We start from the raw sequence: 19160 nt of genomic DNA on the forward strand, positions 1-19160 counted from the left end.
TGAGAAAGAGGGGGTTGATGGGAGGTGATGGAGGTTAATGGATGGATAGATAGATGGAGTGGTACTGACAGGGTAACTTGTGAGTATCTGTGTATGTACTAAGTGATGGATTGTCCATTGTAGTATAGTGCTCATGAAAAACTTTCCCCTCCTGGACATGGGCCTGCAGAAAAGTTTAGGCGGAGGGGATAGGACATGAATCTGAGAAAGTTGCAAGTTGAAGCGATGCTTGATGATGAAACCCTAGAATACTGATATCTGTCCAAAGTTCTAAACACATAGATGTATTTTATAGCTAACAGGAGCCAAGAAAAAGAAAGGAAGGAGATTGGATGTTGAGTTTTGTTGGGAGTTTAGCTTGTATTTGTATGTGTGTTAGAGGTAAGAGGGGACTGATAGACGTCATTTTTTATTATCTAGTTGTTGTGATGGGATGAAGATCAGTTCTAAGTACCAGTACATAGTTTTGAGCGGGGAAGAGTAGACAGTTATATCTCCCCTTTCCCCAACTCCTGAGTGTTTGGTCCTCTTCCTCCATATTGAGAGAATATAAAATAACATTGATTGCATATACCGAGTTTTTGGGCTTCATATATACTTTATCAACCTATTTCTTCTATCTTTACCACTGTGTCGTCTGTTATATATGAAGATAGCAGTTGGATTATATACATAAGAATTTTCGATCATATCCATTCTTCCTCGATACAATTTAAGATCTACTCATACCTTTCCTGATAGTCTCCTACTCTATCTTGTCTCCCACTATCGCACACATCTACCCACCATCGAAATGACAAATATAGTGCAAATGTACCGACCTATCTTCGGCTCCAAAAAGAATAGGAACCAAGGACTTAGAGTCGACACTACTGTTGTTCACTCAACGCCTACGGATGCCATTACACCTCCATCCTCCGGTACTGTGTCCAATTCTGCGATGTTGATTGCAGATTATCATATAACGAGAGGCACTGCCAGTACAGTCACGCCGCCTGAATCACCGGTATCGCCGCTGGGAGAGTCGATGAACAATAATAGAAATGGAGATTCGAGTTGACAACGAACGAATAGCGTGAATCCTATCGAAGGATATCGGCGAAACCCTCAGCCAGATATGAGAGTGATAGTGGAAGGTGCAGACATTCCAAGCCCGGGTTCAGCAGAGTTTACGGAGCACGTGAGTGAGGTTGTTGAAGAGGAAGAGATTGTTACGGCCAAGAATTGTGCGGATAATTCTGCAGAACACGCTCGTCCAGATAGAACTGAAAGGAGGATGAGCTTTTGGAGGTTCAAAGTGAAAGGAATCCAAAGGGAGACGGACGAAGTGACGCCTCCAGTAAGTGGTGGAGCGATTGATAGCTCCAAGTCTCGTGCGTCTGATGAATCAATTGGTGTTAAAGTTGGATCTGGTGGTGGATTTCCATGGTTTAGACGGATAGGGAGTGGAAAGGGGCAAGAGAAAGAGAAGGCAAAGGCAAAACAAAAGGAAGAGAGCGAAGAAATTGATGAGACGTCATCAACTACGCCTGTCTTCAATTCGCCTTCCTGGAATTCAAATTCGGCGAGCAATGGAAAGTGGAAGGGCAAAGAAAATGAGAATGAGGGAGAGAAGAGGAGAAATAAGAGCGAGGGCGAGGTTGCACTATTCAACAAGGTAAGGGAAGGAGAGGAGGAAGACAAAAAGGGAAAAGGCAGAAGGTGGACACTGCCTCGGATCGGAAGAAAGAATGTTATAGATGCGCAGGAAAAGGAGAGTCCATCGGAACGGTTGGAGAGAGAACAGTTGGAGAGAGAAAGGGAAGAACGGAATATCGCTAACAGGGCAAGATATCCCGATGGCGTTCTTGATTGTGTAAGTTTGTTTTTATTTTTGGTTGCGATTTTTCCATTAGGTAGGTACATTAAGGTTTGCGCAAGAAGAAGCTAATTTGTTTGCTCCTGCTTTCAGTGTAAAGACGAATTCAATGACCAAGGACAATGCGCTGAAGGCCAAATGAATGGGTTTATGTTAACTGCTAAGAATCTCAAGGCCGAAGCCAAGGCCAGGAGACAAAGTGTCACTGCTCGAATAAGACCCTAGAACACGGCACCACCAACAATGAACACGCGCTCTTCTTCACGCTTGACCCATTGAATTATTTTGTTGGCACCTTGAGCCAAACCCGCGCGTGAAGCGTTAGGGCCGGCTACACAGTAGAATTCGAACTGGGGGGTTGTCCAAGCGAGGGAGATACTGTCGCGGGAGACGCAATGGAGTACTTTAAGATGGGAATGTTTCTTGTGGGTTGCGGAGTGTAGGTTTTGATATCGATTCATCAGTCTGATGTTGGTGTTAGTGGTTTGTGGCTATCTACGATGCTTATAATTGATGGCATGTGGCGATACCCTTAATAGCTACTTTGCAGTATTCTATAACACGGTCGCTTTGGCATTTAATAATGATAAGAAATGGACTATTATATCTTACCTTCGACGATTGACGAGGTTGTTGTAATAAGGATCAAATGATGGCATTGTGAATTGAACATTTGCTCGTGACTTGTATAGGAAATGTCGCAAGGGCGTTCCAGGAGCAATATCAGTTGTCTTTGGACGTCCCTGGCGAACGGCAGCTTTGATGATGTTCATACTTCCATTCTTTTCAAGTTGATTGACCACATCGTCGCGCATTTGTTTAAGCTCAAAAAAGCTTTCCTTATCAGCGCTTATGAGTAGCACTGCAACTTCGTCTTCCGTTCTACCCTTTTTGTTTTCGGAGACATCGTCTTTAATAGGTTCGCCATTTTCCACGCTTAGGAAGCTCACATACATGTAGAGATATCCTCGATTGTTGAATCCCGGGAGACATAAAGGAATCCAATTCTCCCCGCCTCCAGCTCGAACCCCACCGGCTTCGAAAAGCATGTTGAATATGAGTTGGAGGTCGCTAGGATGTAACGAATGTCGTTTAGGACGTATCACACTTACAAGCCTACCACCTGCTACAATCAACCCGTAAAGAAGCTTGTCAGTTCGTGCTTTCAACAGAGTATTGTTTATAACATGTCGCTGGGACTTCCGCAATTTCAAACATTCCAATGCAGACAATAATGCAGATGGAGAGCCTTTAGTAAAAGTGTCCGCGAGTGATGATAGTAAGGATTCAGTTCCCTCTAAAGGTCGGCGAAGATCTGTATTTGGTCTGTTTGAGAACAAATGTGTGAGAGTTGGTAAGGTCAGGGTTGATAAAATCTGCATATATAACGCTTCAAGCTGACCCTTCAATTGAGCATCACTCTCGCCAAGTTTACTGATAGCAACAAAATATAAAGGTCCATCGGTTGAGATCACGAATCTTGTGCGGCCTGCAGTAAATCCTGTAAGGGGATCTTTTGAGCCCTCGTAGAATGATATGATCGTTTGAATAATCCCAATGTAGCCATTGATAAGGTTTTGGTCCCCATGGCGACTGTATATAGGTTTTCCGGCGGAGGAGAGAATCAAGTAATGCTTGAGTTTTGACTTCCACTGTATAAGTAATTCCTCTTCGTTGCCGCCCTTGCTATCAACCTCCCCTATTTCGTCGAATTCGCGGTCGAAATGTACAAGAGAATTATCCTCAAACTCCTCTGCCTCGTCAATCGGCTCCCCATGATCCGCTTGTGAATTCAACAATTTCCATGCCGGGCTTTGCGCGTTAAGTCCATCATCAAGTAGACTTGCAAGATCTCCATTCGCCTTTAAGGTTGGCGCATAACTCACAAGGCTTGCATTATCATCATTGTCACTTCCCTCGAGATTCTTTTTCTTGCTTAGTGATGAGACTGATGAAGAAACGCCATGTCCCAATTTCGTTTCCGATACCGATCGGCTGACTGGTGTAGAAAAGGTACCTCTTGTGCCATCGGGGAATGATAATGTCTGTATGTCGACTGACGATAATGCCGTGGTAGGCTGAGACTGCAATACCGGTCGCTTTGGAGCTCCTGAAGTTTTGGGTCGTTCTGGTGTTGTCTGGAGTAGTGGACGTCTAGGGGGCAGAGGAGGCCTTCGCTCTTTTGCATCATCGTTATCTAAGGTATCATCTTTGTTTGCAGCAACCTCGGGGGCCTTTGTGTCGAGTGTTTCCATAGGGGCTTCGGAAGCAGTATCGTAATTCACGCCATCTGAGGCCGTGGATCCATCTTCACCGGTCATCGCACCCGTCGTAGCATGATTGACCGTCGCTTTCGCAGACGGAGATCCTTTATTTGTTGCATGTGCTCGTTCATTGGGAGCTGCATCCGAGAGGTTAGGAGAAGCTCCCATGAGGTCCCTGCGGGGAAGGGGGTATTCCAACTAAACGGTAAACTCACATTAATTTTTATAACTGATTTGTATACAGCATATTCATGCTGGACTTGCAATAATAACTTACCACTATACAAATGGTTGTGAATACTTTTGGATTTCTCGAGATATAACAGGGATATTTAAGGCTGTAGTTTATGCGGGCAGGGCTGGAGCCACTCCACTGAATGATGGAATTTAGCGACAACCTGTCAGCCTTGGGAATTTAGAGAGGCACATTGAATCGACAGATGAAAGAAGCCACGCGTACGTCATGAATTCATGAATTAATTGCAAACAACAACAATCGAAAGATGCAAAGCGTCTTCAAATCTACTTTTGTGAAGTGCCACAAGAATCATGGCCCTTGAGCCAAGCTCTGGCCGTCAGTCGGTGTCTCCTGCGAGCTCAGGAAGAGCATCACCAGTTCCGAGAAAGTGGAGGAACCAGTTGGGGGGAGGTAGAGCTCTCAATTCTCATACTATTGCATACGGCAGAACTGATAGATTGTAACAGATGAACCTCCGAATAAAGATAAAGCATTCCGCAGATATGCATCCGGCGTCGATCGCTCGCTCTCGCTGTTTGACACAGCCTTACAGGAATGGGCGGATTATATTTCTTTCTTGGGGAGGTTATTGAAGGTGTGTGGTCTCAAGAATGTGAATAGAAGAAACATACTGAGACAATAATTATAGTCGTTACAAGCACATCCTACCAATATAGCTACTGTCCCATCCAAAGCAATTGTCGCAAAACGTCTTGCTCAGTGTTTAAATCCTTCGCTGCCTTCAGGTGTACACCAAAAAGCTCTTGAAGTCTACGGATATATATTCTCGATGATAGGGAAAGATGAACTATCTAAGGATTTACCTCTCTATCTACCAGGGTTATCGACCACTCTGTCATTTGCGTCCCTTTCTGTGAGGGGCCCGTTCCTTGAACTTCTAGAAAAACACCTCCTTAAAATTGATGGACGATCACTCCGGCCAGCTTTGAAAGCAATCATACTTGCTTTATTACCTGGTCTTGAGGAAGAAAACAGTGATGAGTTTGAACGTACCTTGAAGCTGCTTGATGGTTTTAAACATTCTGTCAGACCTTCCGGAACCGAGGATTTGGGACAGAACCATAGCAGTGGTGACGAATATTTCTGGCAATGTTTCTTTCTTGCTGCAATAACGAGCAATGGTCGTCGTCTGGGAGCATTGGCCTATCTCAACCGAAATCTCCCAAAACTCGGACAGTCGTCCTCAGAGCAAATTAATTCCTCGTCTAATGGGTCTCATAAGAATGATTCGAATACGAATCAATCTCAATTGGCGGAAATTGTTACCTCGCCTGAACCTGGGCTTCTTCTACGATGTTTCGCTGCTGGTTTAGGGGATGAGCAAATCTTGATTCAACGCGGATTTTTAGATCTCCTGGTTACGCATTTACCTCTACATTCTAATGTTTTGCAACAACGTGTCAAACCGGAAGATCTCGAGCTCCTGGTCACGGCCGCTGCTGGCGTTGTAACTCGACGTGATATGAGTTTGAATAGACGTCTATGGACATGGCTTTTAGGGCCAGAGCCAGTTGGCCATGAAAATGAGAATGGTCCTGAATCACCAACATCGGTTACTGGAGATCCTCTTGGGTCGCATACTTCTTCAAGGACCCAGTACTTCGAAGCTCATGGCTTACATCCACTCACACAAGCTTTGCTTAAGCTGATAAAACGAGAGGCCATAAATCCCATTGCAAAAGCCCGGCCGTTTCGAATATGTCTTTCCTTGATGGATCGATGGGAGATTGGGGGACTTGTCGTTCCTGATATATTCCTACCTGTTGTCAATAGTGTTCGAGACTATAAGAGTAAAGCAGTGAGCAAGGCTGACTTTGCTGAAGTTCTTAGAAGTGCTAGCGTCTTTTTTGATGGTGTTGAAAGTGGTTTGATTTGGGGCGAAATCGTTGGGTTGATTGCACAGGCATTAGCTCCTGGAAATTTGTCTACTGAAGAGCAAATTGATAAATTGTCCCTCGTCACCTTCATAATCAACCATTTCAACGTACGAGAAGAAGAGATGCTGCTGATACACGCCCCATTAACAACTCTGACGATTTTAAATATGCTGGAAGATGCCAAGGAAAGAATTCAGGAGCGTGCAGAGACGGTTGGCGTCAAAAATGAAGTTGAGCAATTAGCATTAAATCTTGTTATGGATTTGATCGATCTCATTCCAGAACGAGCTTTTCAGGTGCGGCCTTCCACCGGTCAGTCGATGGTCAGACATGATGAACACGAGATCAAATCTCTTTCGAATACCGAGATAATACGCAGTATGAAGACATTCTATGTCCAGGAACAAGGCAATTTAGATGCATTTCCACCACCATTTTCAGCTCGTGACCTTAGCGAATTGCTCGTCCGCGAAGGCGGTAGCATAGTTAACGAGAGTCTATCAAGTTCAGTGTCAAGTGCTGATGCTGGTCTCAAAACGAGGCTCCTCGTAATGCTACTTTCAAAAGTATCCAGGGTTGGAAGTCTTGATGTTCCGGGACTGCTAGAGTCTATGCAAAGGAAATTGAGCATGCCATCTCAACTTCCATTTCTCACATTTACCTCAATCGTATCTCTTTGCACCAGTCTTTACTCGAATCATTACATCTCATTGCCACAGCTATCCAATCTCGTAGGTCCTCTCGTTCGATTAGCTTGGTCATATCTTTCTGCTTCTCATCCAAAATATCATGTTGAGACTGTTCGAAGCCTTTGGCAATTACAAACAACACTCACACTTGACAACCACGATATAGAAGCTTCGATATGCAATTTGATGATAGAACATGATCTGAATGGTACATATGCATCTCGAGATGCTGACCCTGGACGGAGCTTCAGCATATTATGGACACACTCACTCCAAGACAATGCCGGTCACCTTGATCGTCGTAGCTCCAACACTGACATCAAGAATACACCTCGACTTTCTGGTATTGGAAATTATGAAGTTATGCTTGCGAAACCTCTTTTCCTGTTGCTTGATGCTCTACTTGATGAACGAACACAACTTTTTATGACTGTTCGGATTTGGCTACAGAGTCTTGTTGGCATTGACAGGTACGTGCGTTTATGTTATTTAAGGATTAATGCTTACTGTGGCTCAGGCTATTTCATCTTTTCGTAGCGAAGTTCTCGAATTATAGTTTCCTTTTTACAAAATTCGAGGATGCTGGGACCACAGCCCATCATAACATGCGTATCTATGCAGATGACGATGATCTCGATCAGTGCTTGTACTATCTTCAAACACTTTCTAACGTATTGCGATGGTCTTCCGATAGCACATGGGCAGCACTTGCTCGCAACAGCATTTCTACTGACAGATCTCATCGCTCTCTATTCCAGATAAGTAAGTTTGAGTTATCATGTATTGGTTCTGTGCTGACAATGCTACAGCTGGTAGAGACGATGAAGTTACACTCCTAGAGTTCTTTCTGCATGTGTGCTTACAAGCCATTTCGGGGACATATGAACCAGAAAACTCGGAACGAAAGCCACACATCCATCAATTCCATCGTACTGCTCTAACTCTTCTACACCAAATACTATTGAGTCCATACTCTTTGTCATTAGGGGAGCTTCAGTTAGAACATGTTCTCATTCAGAGATTAAGCCACTCGTTGACTGGGACCGATCCCTTTATTCAGGTTCTGCTCTTAGATGTTGTCTATGCTGCTCTGAAGATTCGACCTGTTGTCAGCCTGCCGCCGGCATCGCCTACTCTCAAAAAGCGCTCCACTATGACTTCTATAACTCAACATGACGATGCATCTGTTTCTTCGCTTGCAATCGACCAGAGCGAACACACAGGACCTTTCCTACCTCCTCCACCACCATCATTGGTGAAGTGCTTACAGGCAGGGTTCGAGGCCACTTCGAGTAGACCAGTTCTAGATAGTTGGGTTAGCTTTTTGACAGAATGTCTACCGTTTTACTCTGACACAATTTTTCAAATCCTTATACCATTAGTCGAAACACTCTGCTCCCAAATTGGAGAAACTTTTACCAATCTCCAAACCACATTCAAAGACTCAGGTACGGTTTCTGAAGGATCCACGGCTCCAGAATCCACATTGATATCCCTGCTCAATGGCCTCGAGTTCGTACTTGCCAAAGGGCACGATCGATTACTGAAGGATGAAACAAAAGCGCCCATTACTAAAAGTCCTGATCAACCACAAGGATTCTTTGGAAATATGGTTTCTGGTGTCTTCAACTCGGAAACTCCACAAGCAAGAAGCATAACTGCTAACAACCGCCTAACTGTACTACTCTCGTTCCAAGATGCTGTTCGAATCTGCTTCCTCATTTGGTCATGGGGCGGTCAAGATGGAGCTCAGGATAGTGAATCTACTGCCTCCTTCAATTACACATCATTACGCATGCGGAATCGAGCTCGGAGACTGCTTGAGCATCTTTTCACAGCCGAGGCATTAGAATGCTTAGAGACATTGGTTGAGATCGGGCAAAGGTCTTCCAAGGGTAGTGATTCTCGCCCTACGGCTATTTTCAATCTCCTTCATGTTCTTGACGGCTCAAGACCAAAACATACCATTCCTGCAATTTTCAACGCTATATATAGCAGGACGAACCCGAGTGCGCTGGATCCTTCAAGGAAGTCGACCTTGACATCCTCATTAAGCGATACAGACTTGGTGACATTTTTAGTGGACTATGCAAGATCACTGGAGGATGATGCCATGGATGAGATTTGGGTCGACTGTATGACTTTCCTCAAAGATCTATTGGCAAATCCATTTCCACATCGACAGACTCTCCCAAGTCTTCTGGAGTTTGCCGCCATTCTAGGAGTGAAGGTCGATAATACCAATTTCGGAGAACAGCGTCGGATGCGAAGAGAGTTGGGAGTGAGTACAAGTTGATTATTGAAGAGAGTAAAAACTAACATATCTCAGGATCTTTTCCTTCGATTACTTACTGCAATGTTCACAACTAGACCTATGGGCTTCTCGGAGAGTGTAGAAAAGTTGACAGACATTGATCAGCGGCCATCTTCATCTCGCCCCTCATCAAGATCCGATGAAGTAGTTAACATTTTAGCCTCTATCGCGCCAAATTTACCCAAAATACTTGTTGAAAATGATCGAATACTGAATGCAGCGAATGTCATCTCATCGAGTGTCATTGGACCAACCTTCAAGTCCAGATCCTTTCCAGATAACGTTTCGAAAAGCACTCTAGAGCTACTATATCAGCTCTCCAGGTTACCTAACACGCAAAAGTCGTGGAGAAAAGATCTTGGAGATGCATTCAACGATTCTCGCTTCTTCGCAAATAACGTCAGTCTCATTGAAAGTGATTGGCTGCCTTTGCTCAGACAGTGGGCATTGAGCGACAAGGAACGCATGCCGGAGTTATTGTCGCGATTAGTCGCACCTTCTACAGCTGGTATCGTGTTTGGCGTTGGAGCAACTTCGGCGCGCTTTGAGGCAGATAGAAAGTCACAACTCAATCTCCGCCGCATCGCCACCCTGGTTCTGGCTACCATGGATGATAACTTTGTGACTGACCTCCCTATCATGCAAGAGAAGATTGTTGAACTTCTCTCCGCAACTACGACATCGTCTCCCTCTTCTACCACTCGTGCAGATATTTTTCTGCTTCTTCGTGCACTCGTGCTTAAGACTTCGGCCATTCATCTCGCAACACTGTGGCCTATCATCAATGCAGAGCTTCACGTGGCTATTTCATCGGTTGTGGCACCGGATCACAGTACTCCCTCCGACACCTATAATAATTACTCTATCCTACAAGCTTGCAAATTACTAGACACTTTACTTTGCATCGCACCTGACGATTTTCAGCTCCACGAGTGGCTCTTCATAACCGACACCATTGACGCCGTTTACCGTCCCTCTTCTTTCCGACCTGTTTCTTTAGTAGACGAATTGAGTGAAGAATTAGGACTAGCAACAACTACTAATACGGCCGCGTTACTAGAATCATCTTCAGTCGCAGTTTCCCAGGCAGTTAAATATTCTATGAGGAGGCCTTTGTTGGGGAGAACGAAAGGTGGATTTGGAATTAATGATGAAGGTACTTGGGAGAGAAAAGATGAATTAGTCGCGAAGGTCCTGAGGCCATTCTTCAGTCAATTGAGCATTTTTGCATTTGAGAGTACGTATGGAATGGGGGCGACAGATTGGGAGGCTTGTAGACAGGGGTTGTTGAGAGATTTGTTTGATGAGAGGAGTATTGTTAAGGCGTTATGAGATTTGATGGGTTGAGAGGTCTGATTAATCTGGAGATTAGAAGAGGCGGCCATAAAAGGAGTCGAAAGTAGAGAAAATGATTTATAGATGAAAATGGTGGTGTGCGATAAGATATATAGGGGCGTTCAGAATTGTTTTGTTTGTTGGGAAAGGGAGAGTTATGATATGATTTGATGAGTGGGAATTTCCGTTTATGGTTTTATTCAAACAGCTATGTATAATGTAGAAAAAAAGATACAAAACATTGCAACACGTTCATGTTCTATTGTACCTCTTTAGTGAGCCGTGTAATATCATAACAAGTGGAATCTTGAGCTAAGTACCAGAGAGGTGGAATACTCTTATTCTTAATATATTCTTGATTTGGATTCATTGTAATCTTAGCTGTAGTGTTTTGCAGTCCTCGAGTTTAGCGGCCGCCACATCAAGCACTCACGTACAAATCAGCCGTTCCCCTCATCAAATTTCCAACGTCTCCTTGCTTGATCACTCCTTCCCAAACAACCTAGCTCAAATATACTCTTATATCGGTCTCTTTGCAGCCAGCCCATTACCATTATCTTTGATAGGGCATTTGAAGGGTGACCTCCGTAATACTTCATGGCCAAGTAAAATATATCTTGAATAATTCCTCTGACGCAGCGTCAACTATGAATGGCCAAATTTGCAAACTGCGAAAGCTATAAGATTGCACAGTCCATGATATACCCGTATTGCCATTCATCGTTCAAGAATGCTTCTTAAGTTAAAAAACCCCCCTCTCTATTGGCCAGAAGCTGCTCAATCAGGACACTTGTTCCGTCAATGTATAGGGGTGTTGTATTCTGTTTGGTCAAAGTCTCAACGATATGATCGTGTGTTCTTTCTGTCCATCCCGTGATTCAACCTCATTGCTAGCTTCAGTGCTCAAGGAGCGTCGGTGCTGGCATCTAGAGTTTCTCCTCAAGAACGAGGCTATCGCAAATTAGCGACCTTCATGACCGAAGTCGACGACTTTGAGATAATTCGACGATTTCTAAAGCCAAATATGCTCAACTTGTTGACATTACAAGCCGAACTCGCAGGTATCGAAGTGAATTATGAAGCCACCTGCTATATATATGACAGTAGCAGTGATACACAGGAAGAAGGATTCACACAGAGCCTCTATGCACTGCGGGAGTTCGAACAGTTGTCTCCCGGCTCACAACTGCAACTGCTAGATAGAATTAATGATACACTTCACAAGTATAGTAGGTCAGAAATGAGATTCCTAGTACGAATCTGATCATATCTAAATTTGAGATTAGATAGCGCATTATTACAAGTAACTCAAGTTCTCCGGCTAGACAACCCCATAAATATGACCTTGAAAGACTTCACGAATGGTTGAGAGATGAAGATCGGGGTGCACTTGTTTTTTTCATAAACCAGATGAAGAAATATGGGGCAAGCTATCAGGTTCGGATGCCAAAACTAGTACCTCAGATCAAGTGACTCTTATTCAGAGAGAAAGTGGGTTTTCGAGAGGAGTTGTTGTTACTCTAGTCTTTCTTTATGATCTTATATGGAGGCGTTATCGAAATGTAAGCATGCACTTTTTCATCTCCTTGACAAGGCTAAAGGACTGCAGAGAACCAAAAGAGTTGATATTGAACGGAATCAAACGTATTATTCCGAATTCAATGTCAGATCGGCGGCTAAAGTGCTCACTTCGGTTCTTGCTTCCCTTTTCCCGGGAATTGTGATATTAGCATTATACCTCATCGATACCACGTTGAAACGAATAGGCGCTATGCTTTGCTTCACGACGTTCTTTGCGTTCGTCCTGTCGCCATGGCCTCTTTCTAAGCAAGTCACTTATATGATACAGATTTGTCGCTGTAGAAGTTGTATTTATTGGAAGTGCAAGCACCAAATGAATGGCAAGTTGATCGCCACAGACCGTTTTGATGGAATAGAATCTTTTGATAGTGATGATTGTCTGCACTTTCAACTACCTGAAAATAGCCCTATTTGACGGCTGGGGAGACACACACAATGTGTTTACCGCAACACTTCTACAATGAACAATAACAATACAAACTTTCTGATAGCTCTAACTCAATGCTCATTCACCTGCGATTCCCTTGCTTTGGGGAATTTGCAGGTCGAAAGATCGGATAATGCTTAATGTAGAGGGTGGTTTTGCTACCAAATGTAAAACAATAGGGATGAAGCTAGGCGACTTGAAATATAGGTCACCAACAAGCTTCTACAGTGCTGTATAGATTGGAGAGCTCGTCGCTAAGACCAGTCGATCCTTACGGATCAATAAGGCCTAAGCGACATCGATGTAAATGCAATTTTGCCACAATGTAATCTTACTATCCTTCTGGAAAAGTTAGAGCAAAAAAAAATTGGGGGGGGGGGGGAGGGGGGGGACTTGAGCGTGCTCCTATGACGCCAATATCGATGTTGATTTCTACATTTGAGAGTAGGCTACTTTTGATGCTGATGTTCGGCCGGAAACAAGTGCTGGCGTATCTTTCACGGTATGACTGAGGGGTCAAATCGCACGATTCGCATGACTGACATGACTGAATGGTGTGAATCATGTTCTGACTCCCGGGTGTACTCTTGATCGGAAGACTTATCATCATCATCATCAATTCGGAGAAAGAGAATAGTTTCAAGACAAACGGTAGGGAATAGAGGAGCGACGGACGAGCGATCAAAACGTGAACATGCCATGTGGAAGCTACGGGAATGAACTCTGAAAAGACATATTTGCTATCAGACTGCCAGTACAATGACATACTTTTTGAACCTAAGCAATTGTTTTCATGATAGTCCACTGCACTGTACTTCGAGGCGTGCACTTGCAAAATATCAGATTAGCGTCTCCCCCGTTCAAAAACTCGGGGGTAAATAACCACGGTGTAGCTGATGAGCAAGGACTTGAAGATTATTCCCCCATCCTTCTCATTCACCAACTTGATATCTTTTCCTCTTTACTAGTTGCCTAGGTAAAATATGGATGGATATGCTCCGTCCCCTGCGATTACAGCATTCTAGCTAGCTACTCTATCATTTCTGTCCGTTATTCATTTTTCAATTCTCTGCTTTGCTTGTTTTGACGCTTGTCTATAGTTTGTTCGTTCGTAGAGTATATGAAGAATCATGAATGAAGAATGAATAATGAATAATGACACGTACGATCATTTAGGGGTGCTCGATGGGCAGTTACTATATGTATTTCCAGACACTGGGAGTGACTGAACGTCGAGATATTTTTCGGGAAGCTTCAAGCTACTGGAATCGGAAATATGGATGGGGCATATTAGTAGTGTTCATGACAAGATGATGAATTACAGTGCGGTAGCTGGACTAGTGAGTTCGTGGAGAGGAGGTGAGAATTGAGATTGAGATTGAGGTTGAGATTATTCCTGCGACTACTTGGGTACCTATTAGAAGACGAATGCAAGGATTGAAGCACGAGATCACTGCATCTAGAATATTCAAGTCTTGTTCTTTCTATACACTTGTGATTCATATTTCCCAACAGAATTTGTATTGTGTAATCCCACTCCGCTGTTAGGTACCTATGTATTGTGAAGTTACTTTTTTATCGAATAGTATATAAATGTAAAAATAGTAATGGTAATAGTAATATCGATATCAGAATAATAATTGTATCTCTGATGTCCCTAGTACTTAATAAAGTCACCAATTCTCATTCCGCATCTACAATTCTCATGTCCCCCCTCCCAAAAAATGCGAGGTTACACATCTATCTATTCATCGTTAATCATCCAATAGTGACACAACACACTTCCTCAGACCGTTATCATCTGCACACACACCAAAACAGCCGCTTCTCAATTCATACACATGATCCATATTGCAGTCCTAGCAATACCTCACCCCAGAGAAGAGAAAATCTTAGCCACATACCACGTATCACGCATCTCTATATCCCGGGTTCCTTACGCGGTAGGTAGGTACGACATGAACATCGACAACACAAGCGCTTCACCACATATCCAAGACGTCATTTGGAATCACTACATCAGCATCCCGCATTACCATTCTGCATCACGACTTGGTGTGTCGCATTGCATGAATCGTGAAAATACGCCATGTACTACTCTCTTCTGTAGGATGACATACTTCATGTATGTATGTATCTTTACATCATTATGTATGCACATCAATGTGAGAAACGTATATTCAAATCACAACGTTTGTCTGGTGATACTGCAGACTGCAGACTGCAGTTTGCAGAAGCGGTGCCTCGTGATAGATTCTTTGCACCAACGAGAAATGATATGCCATGCTGCGATATGATAGATAGGAAAAACGCAGAAACACACTTGCATTCCGCGCTATCCTCGGATACACCTCCCTTTCTCATCATTGCATTTCTCTCGCTACCATACCTCGGTACGTAGTGCGCAAGTCATATTCACCACCCCATCCCCTACCTTACCATACCATACTCATTCCAGAAGGTGCGTATGTATGTACAGTACAGCACCGTACAGACTCTGAGGACAAACCATTGCATCACATCAGATTCATATCCAACACAAACTCCCATGTACGCACGGAAGCGTACGTGGATGTACAAACAAGCACCAACGAACATGATCATGATCATCCCAAGCGGGAGATTACATTGAAACACTCCAGTAAGTTTACGGTACCTGACGCCGTTACCGGGCGCACTATACAGGACCCCCTATTTCCTCTTTCCTCTTCGGCATCATGATCCTCAGGGTATCGATAGCTACATCGCAGTCAGGACCGATGATTCTCTTCGGGATGTGCATGCAAAAAGTGGAAATGGTTATTCCATGTATCTATCGTAGTCTGTAGATATAAATAGGTGTGTAAATAAACCCCCAAACACCCATCCACCCACCCATAATTCCATCTTTCGCACCCTGGAAACAAACGAAGAAGAGAGTGAACCCCTACATCCTCTCTGTCTCGCCCTGTTCGCTCTGCCGTCGATCCTATCCCAGCAAAGTAGGCTATCTCCCATCCTCGCGTTCATCAAACAAAGGTACCCAGCAAGCGATTATCACACACCATACATGATACCACATCGCCCGGGAAAAGAAAAAGGAATTGTCAATCTTCCAATCTCGTCTATCGTTCTATGTGTTCTTCTCGAAGGCATGATCTTAGACATTTCCCCTATCTTTCTTTCATTTTAAAAACTGACTTGCCCTGTTTGAGAACGAACCCTGGTTTGTATCTTTTTGGGCACTGGAGTAATAAAACAGAAAAAAGTAAATATCTCAAAAAGTAAAAAGATTGTGTTGAGGAATTAGGTAATCAAAGTCCCTGCTTTCATCTCAATAATGATAGGTAGGATTGAAAGATGGGCAGCAGGGTAAAGAATTACCTAAATAATAAGGAAGAACAAGAACATGAACAAGAACATGAACATGAACAAGAACATGAACAAGAACATGAACAAGAACATGAACATGCATGCATTAGCTACATTACGATTCACAAAGTACCTCCTTCGTATACCACTCGGGCTATTCGCCACCCAGCTACTGTCTGTGACTGCGTGCGTAATACGAAATGTATACCTGATATCAACATCCACCAAGGTACCTGCAGGCTACAGAGTAACTAAGTGAATACGACAGCGACATATCGATTGGGCAACAATGACGTCGACGACACTCCATCCCCATTCCTCCTTCCCAGCCTTTCTCCCTCAGGAACAAATCGATTGAATTTCAATCCATGGTCGTGATGTCTCTTGCCCTTGTACCACTTTCCACACGAGACAGGGGAGACCAACAGGTACCGTTACTACCGTATGTACTCTGTACCGCTCCATTCCCTCCCATCCATCATCCATCATCCATCCCCATCCATCCACAATTCCACATCCAAAAATATCCATCTCAAGCGTCCCAAAGCCCCCAAAGCCAAATGCCCCCTCCCCCCCCCTCCAAAAGAAAAAGATATACCAAAAACAGCAATCCGTTCCTTCCCCCGAATTGTCCCTTTCAAGTAATACCCACATCATCCCTCTCCCTCTCCTTCCCATTCGTCCACTGGTCCCTCCCGTCCATGCAAAAATCGCGTGCAAACTTCACCTTGTTCCCAAGCCAACCGAGTCTCCAAGACCCTGAATAAAAAAATCCATCTGCTACACCGCAGATAAGGCTTGGCGAACAGGGGTACCCGACTCCACTTTGTGTACTCTTGTAAATGAAAAAATCGTTGAGTTGAGGGGATTTCAATTTACAGGTCAAGCCATTGATGTCATATGTCTCAGATGTGGGAGCGAATGGGGAAATCTGCCGTTGAAATCATTTTCCTTATCGTTTTTGGACCCCATCTTGATTGATGGTGTTAGTTACCTGGGAGGGAGCTGGGTTATGTATGGATGGATGGATGGATGGATGATGGATGAATGCGATTGAGCAGATAAATGCTGATTTGAGCGCAAACTCATTTGGGGAACTCGATGGATAATCTTTCGGATAAGGAGTCGACGGAGAAGACTCCGTAGATGAGATGATGGATGGACCGACCATTCATTGATGGCGGATACAGCGCTTGTATGTTGCATTCTGCATCGATCTGTCCATCCTTCGCTACCATCTCGCTATCCTCTGCAGAGTGAAGATCGAAGATTTAATATATAATCGTCTAGGGATAACCAATTTTTATGGAGCACACACGCGCACACCATACCATCAATCCAAACTCAAAGTAAGTCAGAAAGTCTCCAAGTCTCAAACGATGATGAGAGAGGAGAGAGAGAGGAGACCAAAAAACATGCTCAGTGGAGAATGAACATCCTTCCTTTGCGGATCTCCAAACAAGAGATCCCTTCATACATAATACCTACATAATACACAATATAACACATAACACGTAAAACACATTTTCCCAAGCGAATCAACAGCATCCAGTTTCCACCATCTCCACCAAGCAATGAGATTATCAACCTCCTACAAATCGTAACATCACAGTGACATTCCCGCGTGCAATCCCATTCCCAACTCCTCATACACTCACTGTACCTCAGGCATCTCCATCTCCATCTCTCTCCAAATATCAGAAACCGTTCACGTTCTAGACACGTGGAGAAACAAATCCAACACCTCGATCTTCCCCAATTTTATCAATTCTTCTCTCACAGAAAATTGGAGAAGGCGTGCGTGGAGCGTGGAGCGTGGATGTGCGATTTTTCTCCAACTCTCCACGTCTCGGTCGTATTCTCGCGGGCGAAATTTGATTTTTCGTTCTTCTAGATTTTCGTTGATCCATTGCTATATATAAATTTTCATTTTCATTATCTTCATATTCATTATCAATTTATAGGTATGTCTAGGTATCTAATTATCTATCTATCTACTCTGTATCTGTCTGTCAATCACGGTCCAGATGTTCACGTGTCGGTATTATATACGAAATTTGTATGTATCTAATCTAATTAGTATGTAACCTCACCTACCAATCAATCAATCAATCAATCAATCGCTAAACATCACAAAGATTGGTATGTAGGTACCTATTCAAACTATGTTTCACAATCCATCCCTTATTTATAATTCATACCTCTATCTCATACCTCTATCTCATACCAAAACCTACACATTACACATTACACTTTATATAAACTTTCTCCTTTCCATCCATCTCATTAATCTATCTCACATTCCTTCCTTCCTTCCTTCCCTACGATATCCTTTCTCCCTCTGCCATCCCCTCTCGAGTAATATATCGACGATAACGGGCCGGTTTCATATCTTCGGAGTCCGGAGCAGCAGGGTCATGTAATAGAGTCAAAATCTTATCTGATACATTATATCGTACATACCTAGGTTTCTCACATGGTATATTATAGATGTGAATCCATGATGATGATATGATGTGTATAGTACAAATTTGATATATATATAGATAGATATATGGGGGTTGAAAATGTAAAGATTTCGGTTAATTGGAAAGTTTTACTTGGGTATCTATCTAGGTAGGTAGGTATAGAACTATATCATCTACTGTATTTGTTTCGTTTGGATAGTAATCTGATCCGGTAGTGTATTCCGTAAATGAGAATGTATATACTCCGTATTTATCTGCGATCACAAGACAAACGCGGTAATTAATGAGAGCGTACTGAATAAATGAAAAGAAAGAGAATGAGAAAGGGCGGTAAAGGTTGATATAATAATAGTATAATAGTTTCAGACATACTTTCCTCGTAAGTAGCTAACCTGTCCGGTTTAGTTGTCTAGATAGATATATTGTATATATATACCCATATATATTCATCTATCTAAACAATTACTTATACCCTTTAAAGCCATTTCCTTAGAACATCTACCTAGGTACATATAAGCGTTTTCTAATCCCATACACATATACATACATACAAACCTGATAATCACATCACCCATTCAATTTCTCATACAAGTCCAGCCATCCAATCCATCCATCCCCAGCACAGCACAGCACCATACACCCCAGCACACCCAACAGCCTAAAAGCAACGAGGCTATATTCGCCTCGCCTCCCCTCATCTCATTTCCCCTCCTCCACCATCTATCCATCCATACCCT

At 43.3% G+C, this 19160-nt stretch overlaps 5 protein-coding genes across 5 annotated transcripts; 4 read left to right on the forward strand and 1 right to left on the reverse strand.

Moving 5' to 3' along the window:
- Window positions 1–811: 811 nt before the first annotated feature.
- EAE98_007650 (uncharacterized protein) lies at window positions 812–2083 on the forward strand (the record flags this gene model as incomplete). Its single annotated transcript, XM_038955273.1, has 3 exons — window positions 812–1023; window positions 1075–1855; window positions 1952–2083. The coding sequence occupies 3 exons, from the start codon at window positions 812–814 to the stop codon at window positions 2081–2083; spliced, it is 1125 nt and encodes a 374-aa protein (XP_038808451.1).
- On the reverse strand, window positions 2080–4290 carry EAE98_007651 (uncharacterized protein; the record flags this gene model as incomplete). Its single annotated transcript, XM_038955274.1, has 2 exons — window positions 2080–2323; window positions 2471–4290. 2 exons carry the CDS (start codon window positions 4288–4290, stop codon window positions 2080–2082), a joined length of 2064 nt encoding a protein of 687 aa, XP_038808452.1.
- A 269-nt stretch (window positions 4291–4559) lies between these two features.
- Window positions 4560–10844, forward strand: EAE98_007652 (uncharacterized protein). Its single transcript, XM_038955275.1, has 6 exons — window positions 4560–4771; window positions 4828–4955; window positions 5010–7417; window positions 7465–7709; window positions 7757–9228; window positions 9277–10844. Exons 1-6 carry the CDS (start codon window positions 4672–4674, stop codon window positions 10591–10593), a joined length of 5670 nt encoding a protein of 1889 aa, XP_038808453.1. The 5' UTR covers window positions 4560–4671; the 3' UTR covers window positions 10594–10844.
- A 725-nt stretch (window positions 10845–11569) lies between these two features.
- EAE98_007653 (uncharacterized protein) lies at window positions 11570–12494 on the forward strand (the record flags this gene model as incomplete). Its single annotated transcript, XM_038955276.1, has 4 exons — window positions 11570–11825; window positions 12007–12158; window positions 12206–12393; window positions 12446–12494. 4 exons carry the CDS (start codon window positions 11570–11572, stop codon window positions 12492–12494), a joined length of 645 nt encoding a protein of 214 aa, XP_038808454.1.
- Window positions 12495–14753: 2259 nt separating this feature from the next.
- On the forward strand, window positions 14754–15325 carry EAE98_007654 (uncharacterized protein; the record flags this gene model as incomplete). Its single annotated transcript, XM_038955277.1, has 2 exons — window positions 14754–14997; window positions 15099–15325. 2 exons carry the CDS (start codon window positions 14754–14756, stop codon window positions 15323–15325), a joined length of 471 nt encoding a protein of 156 aa, XP_038808455.1.
- Between the last annotated feature and the right edge of the window lie 3835 nt (window positions 15326–19160).

Source organism: Botrytis deweyae (assembly GCF_014898535.1).
Source record: "Botrytis deweyae strain B1 chromosome Unknown BDEW_018, whole genome shotgun sequence".
Classification (NCBI taxonomy): domain Eukaryota; kingdom Fungi; phylum Ascomycota; class Leotiomycetes; order Helotiales; family Sclerotiniaceae; genus Botrytis; species Botrytis deweyae.